We start from the raw sequence: 26,543 nt of genomic DNA, 5'->3' as shown, positions 1-26,543 counted from the left end.
GAATTCACCCTCTGCTGCCAGCAGCAGCACCTGCAGAGCTCTGCCTCTCTCTGGAAGCACCATGCACCTGTTGTCCTTTAGTCCCACACAAACAAAAGTGACTAAAAACAATGCCAAAGAATAAATCACTCCCTGTTCTGGAGATACCAGTCCTACACTCTGTCTATAAATCCATGCATCCCTTCCAGTTTCTGCACAGCTGTGACTAGTCATCTGGTTTAAAAATCTGCTTCATCTACAGGCCTGCTTCTCAGGCCTAGCTTGAACACTAGGCAGGTGCTGTAAAATTGGCAACATACCTGCTCCAGCCTTCACTTTGAGCTCAGGCTGCTGGAGGTAAACCTCTTTGAGCCTGTGCAACATGGGTCTGGACAATCCTCCTGTACTTCTGCGTATGCACTCGGTTGGCTTGAACTTTTGGAAGTCATTGCTGGCCTAACTGCTGAGCCCCAAAACCCTGCTCATATTTCCAAGCTGGCCCCCTATTCATACTCTGCTCTTGCTTAATTCCAGACACTTTGTCCCCTTTCCTTTAAACCAGATTCCTTGATAATATGACTGTGCCTGGGGTCTTTGGCTTAAAATTATTGACAGCCTTTCCCCAAACAGCTGACTTAGCAAATTACTGTGGTGGAAACGATCAGCAAGACTGGAAGAAGTGCCTTGAAGAAGTCCATGAAAATTGGGTGGCATACAAGGGTGAAATAGCTCTGAGGACAAACATCGTATTCTAAAAGTTAACTCAGCAGGAGAAGTTTGCACAGGAGTCAAATTAGATTGCCAAGATATGAAGGCCAAGGAAGAAAAGAAAAAGAAAGTATGAAGTAAGAGTATTTTTTAGTTCAAGGAAAAGTTATTTAAAAATATCAAAATTTGCACAGAACTTATTGATAAACAGAGGAATTTCTTTTGAAAAAGCAGTTAAAGTAAAATGTACTTCTGTATTTCTGTGATTACCCACAAACAACAACAACAAAATAATAATTTTATTTAGCAAAACTGGACATTTTTAGCCTTTGCAAGTTAAAAGATATTGTCCTCATAAAGTAGATTTTCAATCCATTGACTTTATTGCTGCTTCCAGTGATATCCAAAGAGGTGACCAAGACTGAGGCTATTGTGGGGGGAAGGCAGGAAAAAAAAATAGTGTACAAATGTATGCTGCCTATATCGGTGAAAAATACTGATCAAGATCTTGGAAGATTCCCAAATAAGAATTTAGTAGTATATTACTTATATTTTTTTCAACATTTAGCATGTGAAAATAAAATATTTACAAGCCTCTTTTACATGCACATTAATAATGTAAAATCAGAGGCACTAAGAGTGGGTCATTAAGTGCTGATTAGACAATCATATTATGAGTTCTGGTAGCACTGGTAACAGGGAACTACATTTACTTCCAAAGGGAGGAAAGATCATTAAAATTTTAATTTGTTTTTCAACGGTTCAATTATAACATGCTTAATGTGCTGGACATTAACCTTATGGGACCTAACACAATTATGGGACTCTTCCAAAGATACCTTGCTTCATTTTCTTGCATTCATTTTCTCAAAAGATTGGTATTTGAAACTATTTTAACTTTGTTCTTGGCTCTCAAATGCTCTCCATTGTCTTTTTACTACTTCCTGTACTCTTTCTATTCCTTATATGTTTGGTGAGAGTGCTTCAAATGAAATGAGAATTGTTTATCGTGCTGGGAAAAGATCATCAAGGATGACTTTGAAATTTGGTTCCGTGAACTTGCAATATACTGCCCAGGCAGCCTGCCCACTTTGTGGATCTCATGCTAATGGCCAAGTTTGGTCTACAGTCCACTGGGCATGCACTGACTCATTGAATCTGTAAGTACATTAGCTTCAGTGCATCCTTTCCCTGAAAAGTTTTATGGACACCTTGCACTGACATCTTCCCTTTATGATTCTGCAAGTTAATCAGATCCCTGGATAGACAGTCCCACTCTGTTGACAAAGATACCCTGATACCTCCCCCAAATTTAGGTCTCTATTCCAGTAAAATAATTACTAAATTAGCCAAATAATTCTTTGCAAAACTAAAGGAAAACTCAGAGACTCAGTTTTCTTCCCATATTCCATTTATGTGTTTTAACCAGGAACATCCCCTGCCAAAATTTGCTTTGCCTTTGTCCCAATATAGAGAGAGGAAGCTTAGCCTACATATCAGGAACAATGTTGCTAATTAGCAACCCTATTTGGACTTTGGGGTTGCAAGTAACAGAAACTATTTTACAGATTTAAAATAAGGATACATATAAAACAATCAGAAGTTAAACACATACAATATTTGAAGATTAAGGAAATCATCTGAGATACGTATTTGTAGTAATTAGTGACTATTCAGTACACAGTATTTAAGGCAATTATAACAGATGAAATAACTCAGGAAATGAGCACTAGTAAAGAAAATGTTAGGAATAAACTTATCAAAATTTCTAGGTTTGTGTCTACATTTATTTGACATGTGGGGTCCCATTTACCAAGTGAACAGGGATTTGGAAAGGGTCAAAGGCCACAGTGTCAAAGGCTACTGATTAAAACAGCTCTCTAGGGTGTGAGAGTTAAACAATCTATTTGGCCGTGGAGGTCATTTATAATCTTGTTAAGTTGTTCTGATGAAATCTAATTAAAGAGAATTAAAGAGAAAGTGATACCAAACAGGACACTGCAAAGAGAATTTTTTGAAATGGTTTGCTATTGATACATTGGGAGGTGGCAGGAGTATATGGTATCTTTTTTTTTTTTTTTGAATTTCAGATGAAAGTTATTATAACACATTCATATCTTAGGGATAGTTATATACAAGATGCATAATAATGAAATTGAACCTTTATCTTACCTGGTATACAAAAACTGACATAAAATGGGTTAAAGACTGAACATAAGGCCTGAAACTGTAAAACCAATAAAAGAAAACATAGGGAGAAAGTTTTATGGAATTTGTCTAGGCAATGATTTCTTGGATATGACTCCAAGCCCATAAACAATGAAAGCAAAAACAGACAAATGTGATTTCGTCAAACTAAAATCTTCTTTGTAGCAAAAGAATAAACCAACACATTTACAATCCAAAAATTAGAAGAAAATATTTGCAAACCATACATCTGAAAATGGGTAATATAGGGAATTCAAATTTCTCAATAATATAAAAAAAACACTATTTTTTAAAAATGGGTAAAGGACCTTAATAGATATCTCTCAAGACATACAAATTGCCAACAGATACATGAAAAAATGCTCAACATCACCAATCACCAGGAAAACGCATTACAACCATAATGAGATATCACCACATTTCTGTTCTAATGGCTATTATCAAAAAGATGAAAGATAACAAGTATTGACTAAGATGTGGAGAAAGGGAACCCTCTTTCACTGTGTAAATCATGTAAAACTGTAGTGGAAAACAGTATAGAAATCCCTCAAACAACACAAATATAATAACCACCAGATCCAACTATCACACTTCTAATATACAGTCAAAGGTATTAAAATCAGTATGTTAAAGAGAAATCTGCACCCTCATGTCCATTATAACATTATTCACAATAGCCAAGATAAGGAAACAAGTGCTCATCAACAGATAATGGAAAAAGCAAAGCTGGTATACAGGCTGAATTATATTCCTTTCAGGGGATTCTGTCACTTATGACAACACGTAAAAATCTAGAGGACAAGTGGCTGGGGATGTGGCTCAAGCGGTAACGCACTCGCCTGGCATGCGTGGGGCGCTGGGTTTGATCCTCAGCATCACATAAAAATAAAGATGTTGTGTCCACCAAAAACTGAAAAAATAAATATTAAAAATCCTCTCTCTCTCTCTTAAAAAAAATCTAGAGGACAAGATGTTAAGTCAATTATGTGAGGCATAGAAAGACAAATACCTCGAGATGTCACTTTTTTGCAGAATCTAGAAAAGTTGTACGTGTAGAAACACAGAGTAGAATGGTGGTCACCAGAATCTGAAGAGAAAAAAAGGAAAAGTGAAATGTCAATCAAAGAGTACAAAATTTCAGTTAGGAGGAATAAGTTATAGTCATCTACAGCAAATCATGATGATTATTCTCAACAACAATGTTTTATATTTCAAATTGCTCCAACTGTAGATTTTAAACATTCTCATCACAAAGAAGAGTATGTAAGGTGAGGAGTATGTTCATCAGCCTGATTAATCATTGTATAATACACATGGTCATAACATTACATTGTACCCCATAAATATATGCAATTATTGACAATTAAATTGCAGAAGAAAATAACAACAAAAAAGAAAGTTTATAAGGCAAGGAAAAAAAGACAATTGTCAGAGGAATTTACAGATGAGGAAACTGAGTCTCAAAGCACTCAGAAACTTTCCACAGGATCTCCTGCTATTAAGTAGAAGATCTGGACTAAAACCTCAGGATATATCACTCTGAAGATTCTTCTCTCAAATTGTATTCTATGTTGTTTCTTCCTGAGTCATAGAGGGAATAATTACTTGATTAATTGGAAGCTGAGTATATGTTGCAACATCTGTTCATTCTAGCAGCCTACAGGTAAGATAGTTCCTGACTCTTATTCTCTGCTATAACATAATATTTAGTGAGCACACATAGCAATACCTTTTAGGTATATTATGTTATATAATCTTAGTATTATTATTAGCATATTTTAGATAAGAAAATGGAAGCACAGAGATTAAGTGAATTTCCAGAACCACATAATTAGAAAAATATAGACACCAACACTCAAACAGCTGCATCCATTCCTGATATACAGTCAGGATCTTCTTGCCAACACCTCTCTGCATTTTATACAGAGTGTGTCTGAACATATGTTATAGTACAGATGGTACTGATGATTCTAAATGCAAAGGTGATCAAGTGCCAGATTCTCTGGATAATGCATTAGGGATAATTTTACTTATAAAATTAAAAGCTTAAAATAACTTGTCAATTGACTGAGTGTGCAGAGGTTTATATCTCGACTCTATCCTATCTCGTTGGTCTCACACGTTTGTCTTTATGACAGTTCCATACTGTTCTGATTACTGCATCTTCATAATACATTTTGAAATCTGGGACAGTGATGCTTCTTCTCTCTGAAGATTTGTCAATTCATGGTCTTTTCTAGTTTTCTTTCTAGTATCTTATAATGGTATAGATGCTTTTTCTCTTTCTGAAAAAAAATGGATTTTGACAGAGATCTATTGTGTTTTGTTGGTGATAAATTAATCTTAAATTTAATTAAGACTTTGATTCATTAATATGTTAATCAACTCAAGTCTTACGTAAATTTAAGATTCTCTCACAACTCAGTGAAAAATCAGTGTAATTAAATTGTTTGCTTTTCAAAAATATATATTCTATTATTAACTAAGGAAACAAGTCTTCTGCAGAAAAATCCTTCTACAAAACTGAAGCTACTGGCAAAAGTGTTCTCCTTAGTCCAGAAATTGGCCTCTTATTCTGAGTCTCTGGTCTTATTGGAATGACTGCCACAGGGGTCTAGAGAGAGGCTGCTTCTGCATCATGGGATTATGTGGGTTTCCATGAGGAGAAGTCACCCATGGACAATGGCTTCCTGCATCTCAGGATTCATACATTCAGCTATTCCTAAATATCTTATTTGCAGATAGAATCTTAAATTCCAAAGTTTTGGCTTTGCTTCATTTTTTTGCTTAGTATTTAGCACCTGATTAAAATGAGATATGTGAAACTAATACATAACCTTGTGTATATTAGAACTCAAAAATAAAAAATAAAAAAAAATAAAAACAGAGCTAAAGGAATAGAAAAATACTCCACTTAAGAAAACATTACAAGAAGCCAGACTATATGGAATGTAATGCTTGATATGTCAATACATATCTTGCCTTATAACACAGCATATCTTTGAAACGTTTTTAGTTATATTGCTCTGGTTAGAATTAATAGGACAGATTAAAACAATTTTAAAGGAGAAAAGCTAAGAGTAGTTTGGGATTTACTTGATATTCCAAGTTATTTGTGTGTGTTTTGTTCCTTTAATAAACACAGATTTATTTAAATTTACGTATGTCTTATGAACAATTCTATAGACAGGTTTTGCAAACTGTACAGGAGACAATCTGAGATTTTGTTTTTGTGCCTATAAAGGAGTTTTAGTCTTTGACTCTACATATTTTTAAAAATTTTTTCTAATAGATGAAACATTTTTTATGCCTTTATTTTATTTATTCAGTTTTATGTGGTGCTGAGGATTGAACCCAGTGCCTCGCACATGCTAGGCAAGTGCTCTGCTACTGAGCCACACACAGCCCCAGCTCCTGATTCTACATATCAACAAGATGTTGCTCTGTTTTAAAAGTGCCTTACTTAATAACTTCAACCACAATGATGTGATTATCCAACTGTTTTGTATTCTGAACACATTAATTTCTAGCTTACAGTGTCTGAGGCTTGGGTGTAGGTAGTATGTTTCATTCAGAAAGTCAAAATTCTATCAGTGGAAACTCAAACCTGGTAATGTTTTACTTTTAAGGTTAGGCAAGTGGTATAAAATTAGTTTAGGGTAACTTTTTCACTGGCTCTTTGGATTTATCTCACAAAATTTGAAAATTCTCAGATGAAGCACACAACTATAGAACAGCATATTGTACTGCAAAGTGGGTCTCTAATAGATGACAGGATGACTTTCATGTGTGGTAGTCTCTTATCCTGGAATTCTCTCTTCATCCTTGTGAAGGAAGTTACTCCATGAATCATTATATTTAAATAAGTATTTCAGGAAAATATTGATTTATTCAAGAAGTCATTGAAAATCTCTTTTTGTCCCCTGTGCTTCTTTTGGAGAATCACATAAATAAAAATAATTCTTCATATATTTTAATACTAAAGTGGCATCTGCAAAATATCATAAATTGGGACAAAATTAGGAACTTTCCCTGAAATGAATACTGCACCTTCCCCAAAGTACCTATTTGTTCATATTATCTAGCAACTTATTTTTATTTTCCAGAAAAACCCATTTATGTTTTTTTCTGCTTCAGAAAAAAACAAGACTTTGTTCAATTATTTTCCATTTTTATGCCTCTCACTCAAAAATAATTTCCAAACACTATTTGGCTAAAATTTTGTAAAGTGAAATGTTATTAATAACCTTTTAAAACCCTTTTAAAGGAGAGATTTGTTTCCATTTCTCCATGTTTAAAAATATCTCTTGCTGATGACTGAAAATTTCATATTATCATTAGTTAATTTCATAAGATGAAAAATTTCTTTGGACCATGTTCATCATTAATGGTGATGGATAAAACTTCAAATAGCTTCTTGATGACTACTTTTAGGTAGACTTTTGATCAGATCACTTCAGAACATCATTTTTTAGATAACAAGTCTGTGAAGCTTCCAATTTTGTGATCAGAAGGTAAATTGGTTTTATAATTTTCTTGTTCTCTTATAGATTCACAGTAGTTATCAATCAATCTAAATTAAGTATCCTTTTCCAAAAGTTAATGTTAAAACTAGTAAATATTTTTAACCCTCAACTGGTCAAGTGTATATAACACAATGAGCTCAATTGCTAACTTTCACATTTCATTCTTACTTCAGGACGTGCAAGAACTCTGAGATATGTGACTGACAAAAATTAAGAGACAGTGTCCAGGACAATATACATATTAAATACTAATAAAGCTTTTTGAAAGAAAAATAAATTCCGATAACATTTCTTGTACACGCTTCTCACACCTTCAATGACTCTAACCATTTTCTGGACCACTGCCCTGGGGCTTGCAATTAGAATACTTCATATTTGAAAACTAGGGCATGTTAAATTTATAAACTTCAAAAAATTTTTGAAGTTAAACATCGAACCCCCAAGTAGTCATTAAACTCTTAAATAGAAATAGCTAACAATAAAATCTGACATTTATTAGGAAAAATATACATATCAGTAATGCAGTAATTTGAATATGAATATAAAAATAAAATTGCTAGGAAGCAAACATTAATAGCTTTTAATTAGAATACTTTGGAAAGGAAGTAGGAATGAAAGAAGCAAGTTATTGAACTTATCCATAAAGAACAAATACTAATTTATTCTAGATTGTTAGCATTACTATAATCTACAGCAGTGGACAAATCAATGTTAATTGAATTCTGAAAAGAACACATACAGGAAACATCTTTCACTCTTATGAACACTGGGTACATATAAAAGGCAGCTTTGAAATTAAATACAATTTAATTCAGTCATGAATATTTCTGACATAAAAATGCTAGTGAATAAATAATATGCATACTTAGTACTACATTCTTTTCTTCCCAACATTTTATTCTGTAAACATTTGAGCATGCAAAACTGGAAGAATATGTTAGAGACCACCTCAAAATCCACTATCTAGACCCTATGATTATTGTTCAGTATGCTTGTTCAATCATCTCTTTCCCTCTATCCCTCTCTTTATCTATCTATCCATAAATTCATCATATTTCTACTTATTTAAGGTACATTACGAAGATTCAACAATATATACTAAAGTATTCACCTGAATACTTTACGAACATTCAACAACTTCGCCTGAATACTTTAGCATACAGTTTTATATAAAATTTCTATAAAATGCAAAATGCACATATCTTAAGTGTATATTCCTTTACTTTCAATAAATGCATACTCTTGTGTAGCATAAACTTCAATCAAAATATAGAACATTACCATCCATTCCAAAAAGTTACTTCATCTTCTGCTCAGTTTGTCTCCACCCCCATCCAAGAGAACAGTTCTTGTCATAGTTTCCACCTGATGTTGCACTTTGCTAAAAGGGATCATCTCCTAAGTAAAAAGGAGTTATTTGTATATTCTATTCCTGGGGATCTCATTTCCAAAGACATTTACAGTGATGTCTTCCTCATTAAAAGAAATATGTTTCAAATTATTCTCATAAAATATTTATGTACCTTTCAAATGACTGTGTAAAAATTGAAAAGTTTTTAAAGTAAAAATTTGTTTAAAGGGAGACTGAATTAGGCAACTTCCAATCAAATCTCTGAGTGCAGGCAAGCTATTTGCATTGCGATTGTAAAATGGTCATCTATCTTGTTCTTCAGTTAGTTGAAAATCTTACAAATTTAGGTTCAATTATGAGACTGCCAACTAGATTGACATCAGCTAGAAAACAGATACAGAATAAACACTTTTTAAATGGAATGAAAAGGGGCTGGGGTTGTGGATCAGTGGTAGAGCGCTTGCCTAGCATGTGTGAGGCACTGGGTTGAATTCTCAGCACCACATATAAATAAATAAAGTCCACTGACAACCAAAAAAAAAACAATTAAAAAATGGAATGAAAGGATAAATGAACAACAACAACCACCACTGCCAAATGGATGGGAAGGGAACTAGCATACACCAAGTGTTCAGGACACGTGACTAGTAGAGTGCAACATGTATTAAATACACTACCTTGTTTATCCTTTTAAAAAATCTTGCAAGTTAGGCAAGTTATAAACGCTTGCACATTATAAATGCTTAATACATCATTATAACCATTAAAAGGTATCACTATAACCATTGAAATGTACAAGACACTAACTTGACAAGGGGGTTTTCATCCTCAGGAACATCATATCAGAATTTGGATTACTCATCTGCAATTGGCTCAACCTTTTTTGTCCCAAAGTTCTTAGACTGATCCAAGGAGTGGCTTAAGAAAGACTTTATGAATGTAAACCATTGGCATTTGCTAATCAGTCTTTGCTCAACTATTTTAAAATTGAAAAAGTAAGCAATTTTATTTCAGAATAATTCTTTCTACTATAATTGGTAAGTAGAAAAACTTATAGAATTTCTGAAAAGTAAGCTTGTACTTTTTTTCAGTATTGCTTATAAAATGAAATTATACTTTAATCCACTGGGTAAGTAAGATGGGAAATTTATAAAAATATGCATCTTCAAAAAATCAAGCTGTAAAATGTATATTAATCCAAATTAAAAGAGAATAGATTTGTATTTCCAGTATAAGATGATGGCTTTATAGAATAAATGAAATTTCTCCATTTTTCCTTTTAAATGTAACTAACAAAGGGAAAAAAGAAAAAAAAAGAGAAAAACAAAAGAATACAAAAAATAACATTAAACAATAAATACTACTCCATTGCCACATAAACACTTATCAAAATTATGCAAATAAATTTCACTAGGTGTCAGGTTTATTACTGGTCACATATATGTACTCACAGAAGCAATATTTGCCACTTTGTCCTGGGGCATAACAGGAAATCCCCTAGGGCCTATAGGCTACTAGTAAGACCTTTTGTAATGATTGGTGCAGGAGTTTATTTTGCAGATTTAAAATGTGCATTGCTAGAAATTTACAATTAAACTTTAATGACTTTAACTGATTGCAGATTATATCTTTTAATATATGCAATTACACCCAGTGTTTATTGTCATTTGAACAATCAACTCACAGAAATCATTTAAACTCTTATAATATTTCAATGTTATTGGTTGAATGAATGCTTTTAAGATTCTTTAAAGCTTTTGAATTCCTCTGTAGACATAGTTATGACATGTCACTGAATGAGGTTCAGTCATTTCAGTAAAACCTCATAAAGAAGGATCTGATGCCGAGGTTGATAGTCCACCGTGGGCTAATTCCTGCACTTTGGGTGTAATGCCTAAGATCAGGTTAATTACTCTGGTTCAGAAACAGAAGGACAGCAAGGCAGAGATGGTAATTAGAGCACATTTATTGCCAGGTGCAGAAAAGGGAGGGAAAGTGAGCTGGGCAGGAAGATCTGCTAAGGTCCAAAATGTGCCCAACACTTTCTGTGTTCTGTTAGGAGAGGGGATGGCAACCTGCAATGGTATGAAACCTGGTGTGGCAGGTAGCCATGCCTCTTTGGGCTCTATGGTGTGTGGAGCTGCTGCACATTTGGGGGAAGTCACAATCCTTCGCTGTGTGGAATCTGAGGCATGCAACTGCATATTTGGGTTATTTTGCCCTTTCTGGACTGATGCCATTGGTGGAAGGTCATTTAACAGTCAACTGATCCTCAGAGCTGCTCGTGGTCACATGCATAACTTTGTGAACATAATATATTTGTGAATCTACAGGAGACAGCATCAAACTTCTTTCCAGAATATGGCAGGAGACAGGAACATCTGAGTCAATTACTGGCCAAGGCCTCATATTCCTGCTCATCTCTACCTAACTACATGTCTATACTTCAGTCCTGGTAATTTTGCAATATGATTATAAAATCTTGGAAAAGTTCTGATTGATCTGGAACATGTACACATTGTTCCTTGCCATATGAATACACACCATTGCTCATGGGATGGAGTAAAATAAGTTATTATGTTTTGCAAAAATCCTACTTATAAGAACCATCACATTTCTAGGAATATGATTTATCATGTTAAATGTGTGATTTCTAATTTGCTCTAAAATATTAAAAGTCTAATTTCCTTATTCAACTTGGCAACCCTATTGAGTGGGGAAATGACTGATTGAACCTTCTCTTTCAGGTACTATTATAAATTAATTTCACCATTTTATTTGAGAGAGAGACATGAGTTGGTGCATAGTTAGAATCATATCCATGTGACAGAACAAGCCTGATAAACTACTTGGTAGCAAAGGCTAAGTTCATCTGTCAAAGAACTATATTTCATTGAAGGATTGTCACTATTATTATTAGGTAACTGAGCAACTGTACAGAAAATGATTAAGAAATAGGATTAATACAAATTTACTTAAGAATGTTACTTCTAATAAGTTCTGCACTATTTTCAATATGAATATAAAAATCCTTCCATCAGGGTCATCATTCGTAGGATGTGTGGAGTGAGACACTGGACAGGCAGAGGCGTACCCAGAGTTATTTAGGCTGTCGTCAGCGCTTTCTAGAACCTTACAGCATCAACCTTGTAGCTTAAAATTTGGGTTGGAAATATAAAGATCTTGTCCCTGGAAGAAAAACCTCTTTTGTATAAGAAATGTTTACCTTTATTTGAAGTAATGCTTCCTGTTTTGGGACACCAGCTTTCTTTATATTCACATTTTCTTCAAGCTCTTATTTTCAACACCTTCTTTACAGTTAACATGAGTCTATGGAAAGTTGAATACAGGTTTTGTTGTATGCTTTTAATTTTGAAATTCTTTATTCTGCATTTTATGCAGTTCCTGATGTATTTGGCCTTATATCTATCACTTCATTGGTATCAGCTTGATCTTTTGGATTACTAATAAAGATCTATAAAGACAAGTATCACATGTTCTTTTAGCAGGTACTTTAGAAATTAAAAGACACACCCTTGATCTGTTTTAATACAAATCATCACATTCACCTCTACCCTGTGTACGCTTTGACATTAGAACACTTTTAAGTCCACACTTAATCTAGACTGCATGAGTTCAAGTGCCAGCTCTGCCCCCTCATTAACTAAATATTGCTCAAAAATCTGTGTCCAAGCCCTTGAAAAGGAACAAGAAAGGATGAAATGGAAAGGCTAAGGTGCAGATAAAGAGCTTTAGACACGGTATGTAGGAGATGCCAGTGGGAAACCTAGGTAGATAGGTGAATCAGCCTGGTGATCAATGGGTTTGTGCTACGGTTGAATCCTGAACATTTCCCAGTGTGAAGTGTTGAAGTCTTAGTCCCCAGACAATGATGATATAGAGAGGGTGACACCTTCAGGAAGGGGGATCCTCATAGAAGGAAAACTAGGTCACTGGGGATATCTGGACCCTTCCCCTTTCTTCTCTTTGTTTCCCAGTTGCCATAAAGTGAGCAGACTTGCTCTACCATGTGCTTCCCAACATAAAGTTCGGCCTCATCACAGGCCCCAAAACAGTGAAGACAAGTTACCATGGACAGAAACCTCTCAAACAGATTGAAAAACAGGATGGTAGGAAGATGCACTGCATTCACAGCTAGGAGACCAGATGGAGTCCTTAAGGAGTTATGCTTTCTAGAAGAAGATCTAATTAGAGTGACTGGTGAGGAAGGAGGAAAGCCATTACAATAGTGTCCAGGAGAGGAATACTAGGAGACATCACACAAAAGAGGGGTGACTAACTATGAACCGTTAACACGCACAATGGCCTATCAAACACAATGACATGTCCACAATGTCCATTTAGGTTGACAATAAGGTTGCTCTGCCCTTGCCAAGAACAATTAGGGTAAAGAAAGAAAAGGCTTAATGAAGAGGTTCCAAGAGAGAATGGGAGGGGGGAAAAAGAAAGTGAAGCAGACAAATGAAGCAATAGCTGGAAAGGCAGATGAGATGTTCTCCAGTGAGAGGGTGATTGTCACGACTGTCACTTTTATTTGATGAAGGTAATGGCCTGTCTGCTGTAGACTGCAGGATCATGTTTTGGTTCACCTGGATGAATGAATTGACTTTTTGCCTCTTTGGTCTATTTCATTGCTCAGTTGTTTGATTAAACATGTCCTTGGTTGTTCTTTAAATGGATTGACCATATTCTTTCTCAGATGGTGTATAGGGTTAAACATCTTTACTGAGCTGGAATAGGGGTTCCTGGTATCGGACAACTTGAATTTTGGAAAGCAGCTCCCAACTGTAACTTTTGCTGCACTACAATTTGGGGTTGGTCAGGCTATATTATTTTAAAAGTGTTCAAGTTAACTATCTACAAGACCTCTAAGCAGTCACACGTCATCATGTGTTTTGTATCCTCCATTTATCATTATAACTGTAACTGACATACAAAGGTATTCTGAGACTTGGGACAACAAGTGTACAAGGACTAATGCTTTCAGATGGCAGGGAGTATTCTGATCCTCAGATGTCAGTATCAACAGATGAACACAAAAATGTGTTGTGTTGGTTTTCTAGGGCTGCCATAATGAAACATCACAGACTGGGAAGATTAAACAACAGAAATTTATTCTCTCATTGTTCTGGAGGTGAGAAGTCCAAGATGAAGGTGTCAGCAGGAATTGTTCCTTTGAAGGCTTCTCTCCTTGCTCCTTGGCTTGCAATTGGCCACCTTCTTGAATGTCCTCCATGATCCTTCCTTTGCTGGGTGTGCATCCTTTGTGTCTCTTTATGTGCTAATATCCTCTTCTTATGACACCAGTCAAAATGAACTAGGGCACACATTAATGACCTCATTTAAACTCAGTCCCTCTTTAAAGGACCTGTCACGAAATACAGTTGCATTATGAGGTACTGCAAGTTAGGGCTTCAATATATGAATTTTGGGGGAAGATAATTCAGGCTATAATCTGGCATAATATCATTACTGCATAATCACTTCCACTTAAAAAATAATGTTGGGGCTCTGAATTACTCATATAATTGAGAAAATTTTTAAATTTGTAGATACCTAAATTATTAAAAATTTTACATTCAACATATAGAAGCCATGGCAGATAATATGCAATACAACTTAGAACCATTTAAACAAAAATTCTTGAAAGAAAAAAATTCTATGCCTTAATGTATGAAGACACAAACAGTGTGATACTCTAACTTTGTGTACAACCAGAGAGATGAAAATTTGCCTCTATAGGTGTAATATGACAGCATTCTGCTGTCATACATAACAAATTAGAATAAAAAGTCTTCAAAAAGACGAACTTTAGTAACCCGTAAGATTCTTTTTGTGTTGTCTCCTGATGATTAAATATAAATGTGATAATTGCTCATGTAACAGAAAAAAAGTTCACATTTTAAACCTAATTCTGTCTTATGTTGAGTGAAGTTTGAGTGAGTGACAACATACAAATCTTGATGCAAATTTTGATAAGATAGTACAAGTTTCAATAATCTTCTCCATGGAGTGATTATCAACTTGAAAAAGCAGACTACAACCTGTCTGAATAAATCTGATGCATTTTCAAAAATATTTCCTTTTGCAATACACACTTCGTGCGTATTTAATAATTAAAATTTTTCATATGAGCCAGGAAAATCAGCATAAGCCATATATTTTTCTTTTGCTTCAATCCCTTTGGCTTGTTTTTGAGTTCTTCATGCCATTCTGATGAATCATCAGGTAAAGATCTATTTAGAAATCAAGTACTTAAGAATCATGGCTAATAATTAACTTACAGGATACAGAGTGCCTTCTGTTTGTGTTATATAGGCTTAATTTAAAATAAAGCAATATTCACGTTGATGTTCGGGAAAATGGTAGAAACAGCTTGAAATATAAATTAATTTTTTTAAAAAGGAAAAAAAAGACCAGATAATCCATTTGATTTATTTTGCAATGACCTTTAAATTCTAAAAATATTGGAGAAAGACCAGACACATTCAAGGGGACCTGTAAATCAATTTTCATTTTTTACTCAAAATAAATGAGATGCTGCCATTTTCCCTTACACTTGAAAAACCAAAGACAACAGTTCACGAAAGGAGGAAAAACTGAAGTCATTAGACTTTTAAGTTCAAATTTCAAGAAATATTCAGATAAGGCAGGTAAATACTCCAGACACTTTCCCATTGCTCATTACTGTCAAATATATTAATTTCCACATGCCTCTTCATGTCATGTAATATATTATTTATTAGAAATAATAGTTTATTTAAAATTACTTTTTCTTTCTAAATCACGATTTAGTTAAAGGACAGCTCCCCAATAGTGCCACCTATCTATAAACTGCCCTGCAGTTTTATTTACTTTTTTTAAAAAAAAATTCCAATTTATTTGGATTTAAAGAATAAATACCATGTGGCCATGGTTAACTACTCTATCCCCAGCAAATATAAGTGGTATTTTACAGTGAAGACAGTCACAGCATTTAAGAGCACATTATTGTTCTACATGGAGTAACTGAAAATGGGTCTGTGTACACAAATTCAGATAGGAACACCGCCCCCCCCCCCCGCCAAAAAAAAAAAATACAAGAAAAAAGAAGAATTACTAAGAATAAAGCATAGCTCTATAAATAAATTTTCATAAAACCTCATCAATCCTAATATAACTTGAAAGAAACTAATGAACTGCCCGTAAGAACTATAAGATAGTATTATCTTAGGAAAATCCCCAATTTTGTGCCTAATCTTTATGTGAAAACAAAAACCAAGAGCTTTGTCAGTTTCACTGGCACAAGAAGAAGACCACTGTTTTATTAAAAGGGGGAAAAAAATACAGACAGACTGATGGAATGTGAACTGGTAGTCAAGTACTGCAAATATGTAGTCAAGTTAAACTATTCCCCCTTCCTCAAACTGGCTATGTATTGTACACTTCCAGTTTATTCTGACAATGCAGAGAAAGATATTACAATCTCAGAAAGTAACAGAAAATCAGACAACAGCAGCAAAAAGATCCCGTCAGGGTGAATTTTGTTCGTACCAAAAATACAGTTAGGAACCCTAAAATATTGCTTGCCTACAGCAACAGGGCAAATGACATCCCTGCCAGGCCTATCAACGTACTCCCTCCACTGCAGTGTTAAGTCTCCTCTTAGCAGCCACTGACAAACAACTCGAGTGTAGTGAATGTATGCTGTGGCTGGTTCACTAACACCATAAATAACACCACCATTAATCACTTCAGCTGGCTGAGAATATTAGCTCTGGGAAAATATTTAGACACTGAGCTTTTCTTCATAACAAGCAATTTCTCCTTACCAAGGTCTGGTCCTTAGTGAACTAGTATAAATCTTAGGCTACCCCTTTGGGTGGTAGAATGGTTGTTAAGTTCTTGTCTCTTTTTAAAAATAAGCCCAGTGCTGTTTGTTAGTCAGTCATGAAAATGAATTCTTCCCCTTTTCAATTTGCTACCTTAAGGCAGACCCTATGTAAACCTAAAAGCATATGGTAACAATATACAAGGTTTCTCAAAGTGCAAGATATGTTACAGATAGTTTCATAGACTTCATTTAAACACACATTTTATACAATACAGTACAGTTTGAGATTTCTGCTCATAAATTATTCCACTTAGATAACTACTTAAAAGGGTTGACCATTTAAAGTAACCCAGCGCCTTCTTACACAGGTTAATACAATTGAACTTTACAAGCTTTGTTCAGACCAAAATAAGGTTAATCTTACACTTCATCACATATATACATATTTTAAAATACTCTTTTAATGTCTGAGTATACCTACACAGATTTTTTAAATAGAGACAAACTTGCCATAGACAAACTTTCAGGAATTATAATTTGGTTTCTGATTTAGACACAAACGCTGTATACAATATTTAAAAAAATAATTTGTTAGACAATTCATTTAATTTCTTTCTGCAAAATCTGTTCACCCTGTAACTCTTTAGGAAGGGTTCTTGACCGCTGTAGAACCACACTAAGTTCTTCAATGACCTTTGATGGCAATTTATGATCGGTGTCCAAAGCAGCTTTGCTATTCCTATCGTCGGCCTTCCCCAGTGTCTTTAGGCCTTTGTGGCCTTTCTGGTGCCCACGCGGAACCTCGGACTCCGTGTCCTCCAGGCAGTTGAAACTCCGGTGTTTTCTGGTGCGATTTCGAAGTTTATCCTCCTTGTGCTCGAGGCACTGGGCCACGATGGAGGCTCTGTCCTTCAAGCTAGGGTCCATGAACTCTCTGTCACGCTTTTCACTGAGCCGCAGCCTTTCAAGTTCTGCTTTTGCACTCTAAAAATAAAATGTCCCATAGGAAAGAAAGATTTGGCATGACTGATGTTTAAGAAATATGTTCCACATAGCAGTTGATGCTTTCTATATAAGAGCTTATTTCTAGGATGTAGGTCTAATTTTACTTTGACACAAATGGCGTATCTGAATTTATATACTCATCTTGGAGCTACAAAATCAAATATAGAGTGTGGAAATTCATTTTAACATGTATTTAACATATCATCTCAAAGATAACAGGCTAGCTATCCAAATTGATTCTCATTTCAAACTGGCCTCTTCCAACTCATTTCTGCTCATGGCCTGTGCATGCACTCTTAGTCCACAGAGTATGGTACTTGTGGGTCTAAGGGGAAAAGTGTTCTTTTTGGTCATGTGAGCCAGAGGTGCTCTGCACTGCAGCCCCCTCTTCGAGATTCACAATACATAATAGCATATTAAAGATTTTAAGAAATTTTGTGGCAGAGAAATTAGATTTGCTTTTTTCCCTTATTTTATTTTCCTTGACTAGTAAAACCCTTTCCCCCATATAATGACTATTAGAATACCCCAGGTATGTTTTTTATAAATTAATTGATTTTTCAGTACTGAGAATTGAACCAAGGGATGCTTAATCATTGAGCCACATCCGCAGCATCCCCCTTTTTAAAATTTTTTATTTTGAGATAGGGTCTCCTTAAGTTGCTTAGGGCCTCACTAGTTGCTGAGGCTGGCTTTGAAATTGGGATCCTCCTGTCTCAGCCTCCTGAATGCTGGGATTACAGGCATGTTCAACTGCACCAGGTACATTTTTAGAAATCCTTCTATATCAGTGCATGAGAGAGCACATTCATTTGGGAAACTGCAAGGTCATACAAGTACAAGATGTATACTGCAATGGAACAAAGGTAGACTTTTAAAACTAGCATTCAGGGCACCTTGTGGCTGTGCAATACCTAGTGTATAGAACGTTTCTGGATTCTCAAAGGGGACCACAAGCCAATCAAGTATAAGATATGGTTTTGTGTATCACATTAGTAGTTCCAATTGTCTTTCATCCACCATCAGAAATACTCTGGTACTCCCTCAAATGTAGAATGTAGGGCACAAGCATTATTAACACATATAATGCTGAAATTAGGTATACTATAAAATTTAATATCAGCCTAAACAATGTATGACCTTTTGCTGGAAATACAGTGGGAGTGACCTGTTCAGAGTCAGAGGATGAGAGAGTTGAGAGTAGAGAAAACCATGAGTGCTTTACATGAATCAGACTCTGTTGTGCTAGAGGGATGTGCATGTTGTAAGGCCAGAAAACCAAGGGCACAGGTATTGAGGAATGAAGGGCAGTATTTATGTGCACGCTGTCCTTAGAAGATAAGATATTTATAATTTAAAAAGGGACAGATAAGATGTACAAGTAGGTAAACACCAGGTGGCTTGCTCCAGGCAGTAGGAGCCTGTGTCACACAGCGTTGAGAGAAATGGAGCCTCTCTCCCCCAGCTGCAGAGAGCAGTGTCTACTGTCAAAGCCAGAGCTCTGGGCAGTGAATGGATTCTCAGAGCAAATCACTCACAGGGTTTTAGTTGAGGCACTCATATATTAAATCCACTAAAGTCAGAGATGCATGGTTACGGGTGTCCTATGATACCAAAAAGAAATATGGCCAGCATATACAAATTACCAGTATGAACTCTTTTAAATGACTTTTATTACTAAACCTGCAGTAATAATATTCATGATATAAATATTTAATAGCCATGTTATAAAACATATAATCATATCACTAAGTTCCCGATGCTTTAAGTTTTATATGACTATTTGCAGTTTAAAGTATATGATCTACATTTTAAGATGCAGAAATAGAAATTCAAAGAAGAAACAACTGGCCCAAAGTCACATAAGTGGGAGTTTGGAATGTGATCCCTGGCTGGCCTGATTGATGTGTTTCTTTTTAGCACATCAAAATCCTCCAGGAAGACCAGGAAGGTAATGTAGGAGAAAGGGATGGATGGAATTCTAGATGACTTATCTCTGTTTCACTGTAGCATGCTTACTGGTTCATTATTTTTGTTTTACTGATATAATTTTAAAAAGGAGTGACCTTTTTGACAGGGGGCAGTATAACTCTTGGAGTAAAGCACTTCTCCTGCCTCAGCCTCCTGAGTCACCAAGACTAGAAGACCACACCCCTGTGCCCAGCTATAAATGGCAATTTTGAAACCTATCCCACACTGTCTTCCAAGTTCTTATTTTCTTGTATCAACATATGATAACCATATGCCAGGTGCTATTCTAATAAACTCTCATGCATACTATTATTTAATTATCACAGCTACCTTAGAGAGTAGGGACTTTAATTACCTTCACATGCTTCCAGATAAACAGAGAACACAAAGCTATAGTGCCACAGGGAGTTTCTAATGTTTACTCTTGGACACTGTTTGCCCCTCTATGGGTGATTTCTTTGCCAATAATTTACTCACCCCCACTTTTCACCTGGCTCTCTGCTCACTGACATAATTAGTTTTAGAAATCACTACTTCCAGGAAGCCCTCCAGGCCTGAATGAGGTACTATCATACACCTCTCCAAAAAACCTCAGGCAATCCAAGTCAACCAATGTATTAACCTGCCAACAGCTTTTATTGAAAAATAATTCTCCCTCTGTATATCCCTTGGTATATATTTTTTTCTGATGAATATATTAGTCCTTTTATGTCACTTTCTATTTTTAACAAAATGTCAAAAATGGTTAGTCATTTTATAAATATATTTTCTTACATATTTGGATGAATCTAATCTTTCTATAATAAACATTTTTAAGGTTCACAGGAAAAAATTTTTGTTCTTTAAATGTTGTTTAAATGCCTTTTAAAGTGAGTTTCAGTGCTTTTCCCAACACTAGAGAATTTTTAAAATATCTGCTAAATTTGTCAAATCAACAAAACACCATAATTACTAAATTTACAAAAAAGTTTAGTTTACTATGATTCAGAAACTTTTCCAGCAATTACTATTGCATGGAATTGTTTTAAGAACTTTTTAAAATATTTTTTAATTTTAGACAGACACAATATTTTTATTTTATTTTTATGTGGCGCTGAGGATGGAACCCAGTGCCTCATGCATGCTAGGTAAGTGCTCTACCACTGAGCCACGCACCCCCTGTTTTAAGAACTTTTAACAATTTTTTTCATAGTTTTGTTAGTTTCCTGATCTTAAGCATGTTAGAAAATTATTTCTAAAATTCTGGATTTGGGATTATGTAATAAATTAACATGTGTAATCATCACCAACACTGGATGTCAATGTATTTTTTCACCCTAAAAATCTCTTTTTTGCTTTGTTTCATAACTGATCTTAAGGCAATGCCAGGAGAAGCTAGGGTCCCTGTAGGGTATATGCACTCCCTACGTTAGTGCCACTGGTGCAACCTGTGTCCTCTGTCCTGGATTCCTATGGAATGTGACCCTTAAAACATTAGGATTCTAGATTTTTTTAAGGAGCCTTTAGCTCTGCAGTGTGGTTTATTATTCTTTCTTCCCTTCTCTTCTCTCTCTCTCTTTCTCATATATATATATATACACACACACACACACTTAGAGGAACAAGGTCATAATTTTTCGGAAACTTAATTCTTTCCATCAGTGGAGCAGGACCAAGTAATGCAACCAAGGACAAACCTTTGTCTTTTAGAGAAGGAGTATTACAGTGGGATAAATGTTCAAGTTCATTTTTGTACATGGGAAAACTTTGAAAAAACTTGATCACTAGGTTCAAGTGCATTGAGTCTTTCCAAGATGATTTCTGTTTGGAGGGCAAGAGATTCAAATAGCTTAATCCCAATTTTAAGCTCAAAAAGATAAAATGTTTTTCTCTTTGCTTTGAAGAACTCGATTAAGGTACAAAGACATGCATTAGTCCCAAAGTGGCTGACGAATTTTGGAAATAAAGAGCCTATGTTCTTCCCTGAAGAACCACACTTCATGTCAAGACTGACATTATTTGCACTTTCCTATCTCTCCAGATGAAAAAGAAAACAAATAGCAGCCTTCATGAAAAATGCCAAGTCTTTCTTTATTGATGCTCGGGGGTCATCTTGTAGTTCCTTAAATTAGGTAAGACACCCCATGGGTTCTCAAACCCCTGGAACTTGGTTATGTCACTAGTAAATCTAGTTACCAAGCTCTGGACATTTTCTGCCATGGTCTCACTCTAAGGGTTTTATAACTAAGTTTTTAAGTCCAAATTCAGACAGTTATTTTATCACCAGAATTTCTATGCAAATATTTAAATTGCTTGGCTACTTAGAGATAAAAGTAATAAGTGGCATTGTACATTCATAACTGGGTGGTCAGTGACATAAACATGACTAGCACAGTTATTCATGATGTTTTCTTCGTGTATATGGTTGTTATTCTGTTTTTTGAAGTGATTATTACTGTGCTTTTGAGGTCAAGGAAATATTTAACCTGCTTAGTCACATTAAAAGACAGAAAAATCCATTAGGCTAATAGAAGACAACCCAAATCCCGACCCACCTCAAAGCTTCTCTGGGCTTGGGTTGCATTTGCCTCTTGCTGAATCGGAATCAGAGGTAAACCTCCAATTTTGGGATTTTTGGTTATTGACCGTTTCCGTTCCTTTCCAGCTGGCGGCCATATGTCATCTTCATGCTGTGGAAACACGAGTTCACGCTGTTGGTGTGTGGTTTTGTCATGCAATACCCCGTGTTAGTGACTTGGCTCCTTTTCTGTACATCCAAATCAAGCGATCTGCCCTCCATGAGAATGCCACTGGTAATTATGATGTTGACTCTGGCAGCGACATGGCTCGAGGACCTGAAACTCTTAAGTGAACTGAGCTTTGAGGTCTCAGTTTAATTTCTAAGTTTCAAATTCATGCCTTCCGTTCTACTTACCAAGCCAAATGGGGGAAAATATTTGAGAAAACTGGCAAATCTCTTTGTAATAGAAAAATAATACACTTGTCTATATTTCCAGATCCTGTAATAAAAGTAGCTATACATTTATTTTCTCCCTAACACCAAAGGTGATCTTAATGTAAAAACAATTTGATTTTTACATCCCCGAATCAACCTAAGGCGTGGATATCTGAGAAATTACCCTTATTTTATGACCTTTTGAAAAATGTTACTTTTTTATCTAATTGAATTTTGAAGAAATGTTACCTGTTCACACAGACATTTATACTGAAAATAGCTGTACAACAGAGAGTGTGGCACATTTGTTCTCAAATTATTGACTATACATTCTAGCCCACTAAACAGTTATAGATATGACTGGAGAAAAGTTAATTTTGCAATAGGGGATAAATGTCCACAGGTAAAAATATAAGCTTCTGAATGATTAATCCTTGAGATATACATATAAAAGAAAAATCTTTAAAGAATTTTTCTACTCCTCAGGGTAGATTAACTTTTTAAAAATTGGGAAAAGCAAATTGATTTTTCAGACAACTATGGAAAAAAATACAGAATACCAACTACAAAATGAGAAGTTTAAGATGCTTTGGTGAAATAAAAAACATTTGGTGAACTATATAGCAAAATGCCTCCTCTTTGTTTTCATCATTTGTTAAAGTTCTTGTTCTTATGTTGCAGTTAGCATTTTAATGCATTGTTTTATAACAAAGAATTCATTTCTACAAATACATACGGTGTACCCTTTAAAATAGCTAATTTACATTGATGGGCTTACTTGGTAGATTTTGTGCCTATCAATATACACGTACCATTTCATCTAATCTTCAATTACTCTACAGTGTTAAGTTCTATTGTTATTAAACTTAGTGTTTATGTATAAGATATACCTTTGAATATTAGAGAAGTAATTACCTTGATTCAGCAAACCTGTAATGGCAGATGGTACGGTATTTCAATCAGAAAAAAGGTATACACTTCATGTTGTTATTAATTATTATTTTTAAATTTATTTTTGGTACCAGGGATTGAACCTAGGGGCACTTAACCACCAAGTCACATCCCCAGCCCAATTTTATTCTTGATTTTGAGACAGGGCCTTTCTAAGTTGTTTAGGGCATAAGTTGCTGAGGCTGGTTTTGAACTTGCAATCCTTGTGCCTCAGACTGCCACTGGGATTGTTTTTATGTCATGGTCCCAAACATTGTAAAATTAACTTTGATATTATGTAATGAGGTTGTTCTCAACATGTCAAACTATGAGAAATCTATTAGAGAAGGAATTTAGGTGACTTTTCAAATTGCTGATATATAACATGTATGCTAAATGATGATTTGGGGAAAGCAGAAATCCCTAGGTCACAGTGACATGTTCTTATTCAACATTTATAGCTATTGGTGACTTCAAAAGTCATGCAACAGGGATTATACACTTGAGGATCATACTCTCACTGTTACACTGATCATACTCCACTTCTGCCTCTCACTTTCTAACTAGACCTCCCCATCTTTTCAGCTTTGTTTCATTCACTGTAAATATTTTTTTTGACTCATTGAGACTCCTAATCCATTCACCAACATTCTTCTTCCATGTTTTTTCCTGTTTCCTTCATAGCTTGACTCAGATTTCATGGTGAATTAGTAAACTCTCTTTTCCTTATAAATTATCTTTAAGCCTCATGCTTAATTCTATAATACTTTATTTTGCAAAGCCCCAAACCTAAACATAATTCTAATTTCTGGGTGTCTTCTAGTTGATGGAGAAAAAATAGAAGATTATTCTGTAGCTTTATCTCCCTTTAAATCTAGCCTTAAATTTCCAGAAAGCAGCTAGAAAGTATCTTGGAGTTCTGGTGCAGGACAACTGGTTTCTGCACACTCTATACAGATTATTTCCCCACTTTTCTCCACCTTCCTAATAGCTTTGCCTGCCGTACAAATTATGTACTTGCTGATTTCATTTTAAAAGTTATGAGAATCACTTAAGAATATAATATTGCCACCACAAAATGTACTGATCTCCCTGCATCCGTAACTTCTTCCTTGTAATTTAACATTTGCTCTGATTTTGAGTAGCCTTGTTCCAGTCCTATCTATAATTGCTCAGTAGACCAGAATGTGTAGTCAATAATTTGAGAACAAATGTGCCACACTATTGAGTAATGATTTTTAGGCTCTGATGAACAAACGTGCACTTGACCACAGTGCTTCACGTCTGTCCAGGGCCTCTCATGGTTTCAAATATCTTTCCTCCTCTGTCAGCTTATTTTTCAATCACTGGATTTCCTCCATCAGCATATATATTAAATAGATAGTCTCCTATCTTAAAGACAAACGGAAACCCCCCAGTCCTACCTTGACCTCTTCTTCCTACCTGGTCACAACATCATGATCTCCACAGCAAATTACCTGTCAGACTTTTTGTATCTAGTACCTGCTTTTCTTCCTCTCACCCCTCCTTATTTCCTTTGTTTTTATCTAGCCTGCTTTACTTTGGAAGTTCACAATGTTCCATGCGCTCTCCATCTTTCTGCCCCTCCGCTCTGTTACCTCATCCAATCCTACAGCCTTCTCTACAATCACAAATTTACATTTCAGCCCCAAACTTTCGCCTGAGAGTTTTTGACCCAAGTTGCATTTCCATTTGTGTATCTAAAGGTATCTCAGATTTCATGTGACCCAAACCGAACTCTTAATTTCACCATACATCTCTGATACTTTTAAAACAGGAACTACTAAATATGATCTGTCTCTGCATTTCTTGTTCCTTATATCTTCCATTGCACAGTCCTCTTTATGGAATAAAATGAGACATGACAATATCTCTGCAACAGGACAGTGCTGGCCCCTGTCCTTAGAATGACCCCTCTGTCTTCTGTTTTGGAATCGGGGCTCGAACCCAGGGCTCTGTGTATTTGAGGCAAGTGCTTTGCCACTAAGATACATCCCGGCACCTAGGATGACCCCTTTTAATACTGGATGACCCATCTGCATTTCAGACGGATCTCAGCTCCCCCGTCATCTAGTCAAAAAGCCAATATCTGAGGATTTTTTTCCGCGAGGGCCCTCCTTATCTCAGCCATATTTTCTTCTTCTTTTCCTCCCTGCTCCTCATGTCTTTCTTCATCCTTGTCCCAAACACTTGGCCCTATTATCTTCTCTTCCTCCCACTTTTGCAGATTATTCAGATTATTTTATCACAGTGATGTCCATCTGAATTTTTATCTGGCTACTTGTTTGTCATCTTTTCCTCTTTCCTATTTTAGAAATACTGAGTATGCACTTGGCAAAAGGCCACAGACTCCATGGGCAGTCTTTCCTCTCATGGAGTTCACATGTTAGTAGGAGAGGAAGACATAAAGTAACTAATCATACATGTGTTTTTTTTTGTTGTTGTTGTTGTTGTTTTATTTATTTTTTTTAGTTTTCGGCAGACACAACATCTTTGTTTGTATGTGGTGCTGAGAATCGAACCCGGGCCGCACGCATGCCAGGCAAGCGCACTACCGCTTGAGCCACATCCCCAGCCCGATACATGTGTTTTTAATTGGTGTTATAATGGATATAATGAAGAAGTAAAAGGTGCTAAGGGTCTAACTGTTCTGAAGGCCAGGGAATTTTTCTCAGAGAATATGATATTTAAGGTGACATCTAGAGAGCTTTTGAAGTAAAGGGAAGAGGGGATGGATATTAGAAAGTTTTCTAGGTGCCAGAAAGAACTCCTTGTAAGGAACATTTGCTGTTGGTGTGTGTGTGTGTGTGTGTGTGTGTGTGTGTTGTGTGCACACACACATTAGTGTATATCTATGCTACTTTGCTGTTTCCCTACCATGAGCCATAAATCCTTAATCCAAGAGAGCCTCTGTGTTTATCTTAATGAGGGAGCTGAATAATCTGCAGAAGTAGGAGGAAGAGAAAATAATAGGGCCAAGTGTTTGGGATGAGGATGAGAAAGGACATGAGGGGCAGGGAGGAAAAACTTGGTCACAGGAGTAGGCTCTGCTTACGCTATTTCAACCTCAGAGTC

General features: G+C 35.6%; 1 protein-coding gene across 2 annotated transcripts in view; it reads right to left on the bottom strand.

The window, feature by feature from the left end:
• Positions 1-13,885: 13,885 nt before the first annotated feature.
• Positions 13,886-26,543, bottom strand: part of Arap2 (ArfGAP with RhoGAP domain, ankyrin repeat and PH domain 2) — a 185,735-nt gene continuing 173,077 nt past the window's right edge. For both annotated transcript variants that reach the window (XM_046423700.2, XM_046423699.2), the window contains 2 exons: positions 22,117-22,251; positions 13,886-17,590 (listed from right to left, as the gene is read on the bottom strand). In XM_046423700.2, coding sequence (XP_046279656.1) covers positions 17,207-17,590; positions 22,117-22,251 — 519 coding nt within the window. In that variant the 3' untranslated portion in view covers positions 13,886-17,206. The remainder of the gene's footprint in view (positions 17,591-22,116; positions 22,252-26,543) is intronic.

Source organism: Marmota monax, unplaced genomic scaffold (genome assembly GCF_021218885.2).
Source record: "Marmota monax isolate L192 unplaced genomic scaffold, Marmota_monax_Labrador192_F-V1.1 WCK01_AAM20220418_F8-fsc00009, whole genome shotgun sequence".
Classification (NCBI taxonomy): domain Eukaryota; kingdom Metazoa; phylum Chordata; class Mammalia; order Rodentia; family Sciuridae; genus Marmota; species Marmota monax.
The sequence above is the reverse complement of the archived record's forward strand: the minus strand, read 5'-3'. Positions and strand labels throughout refer to the sequence as shown.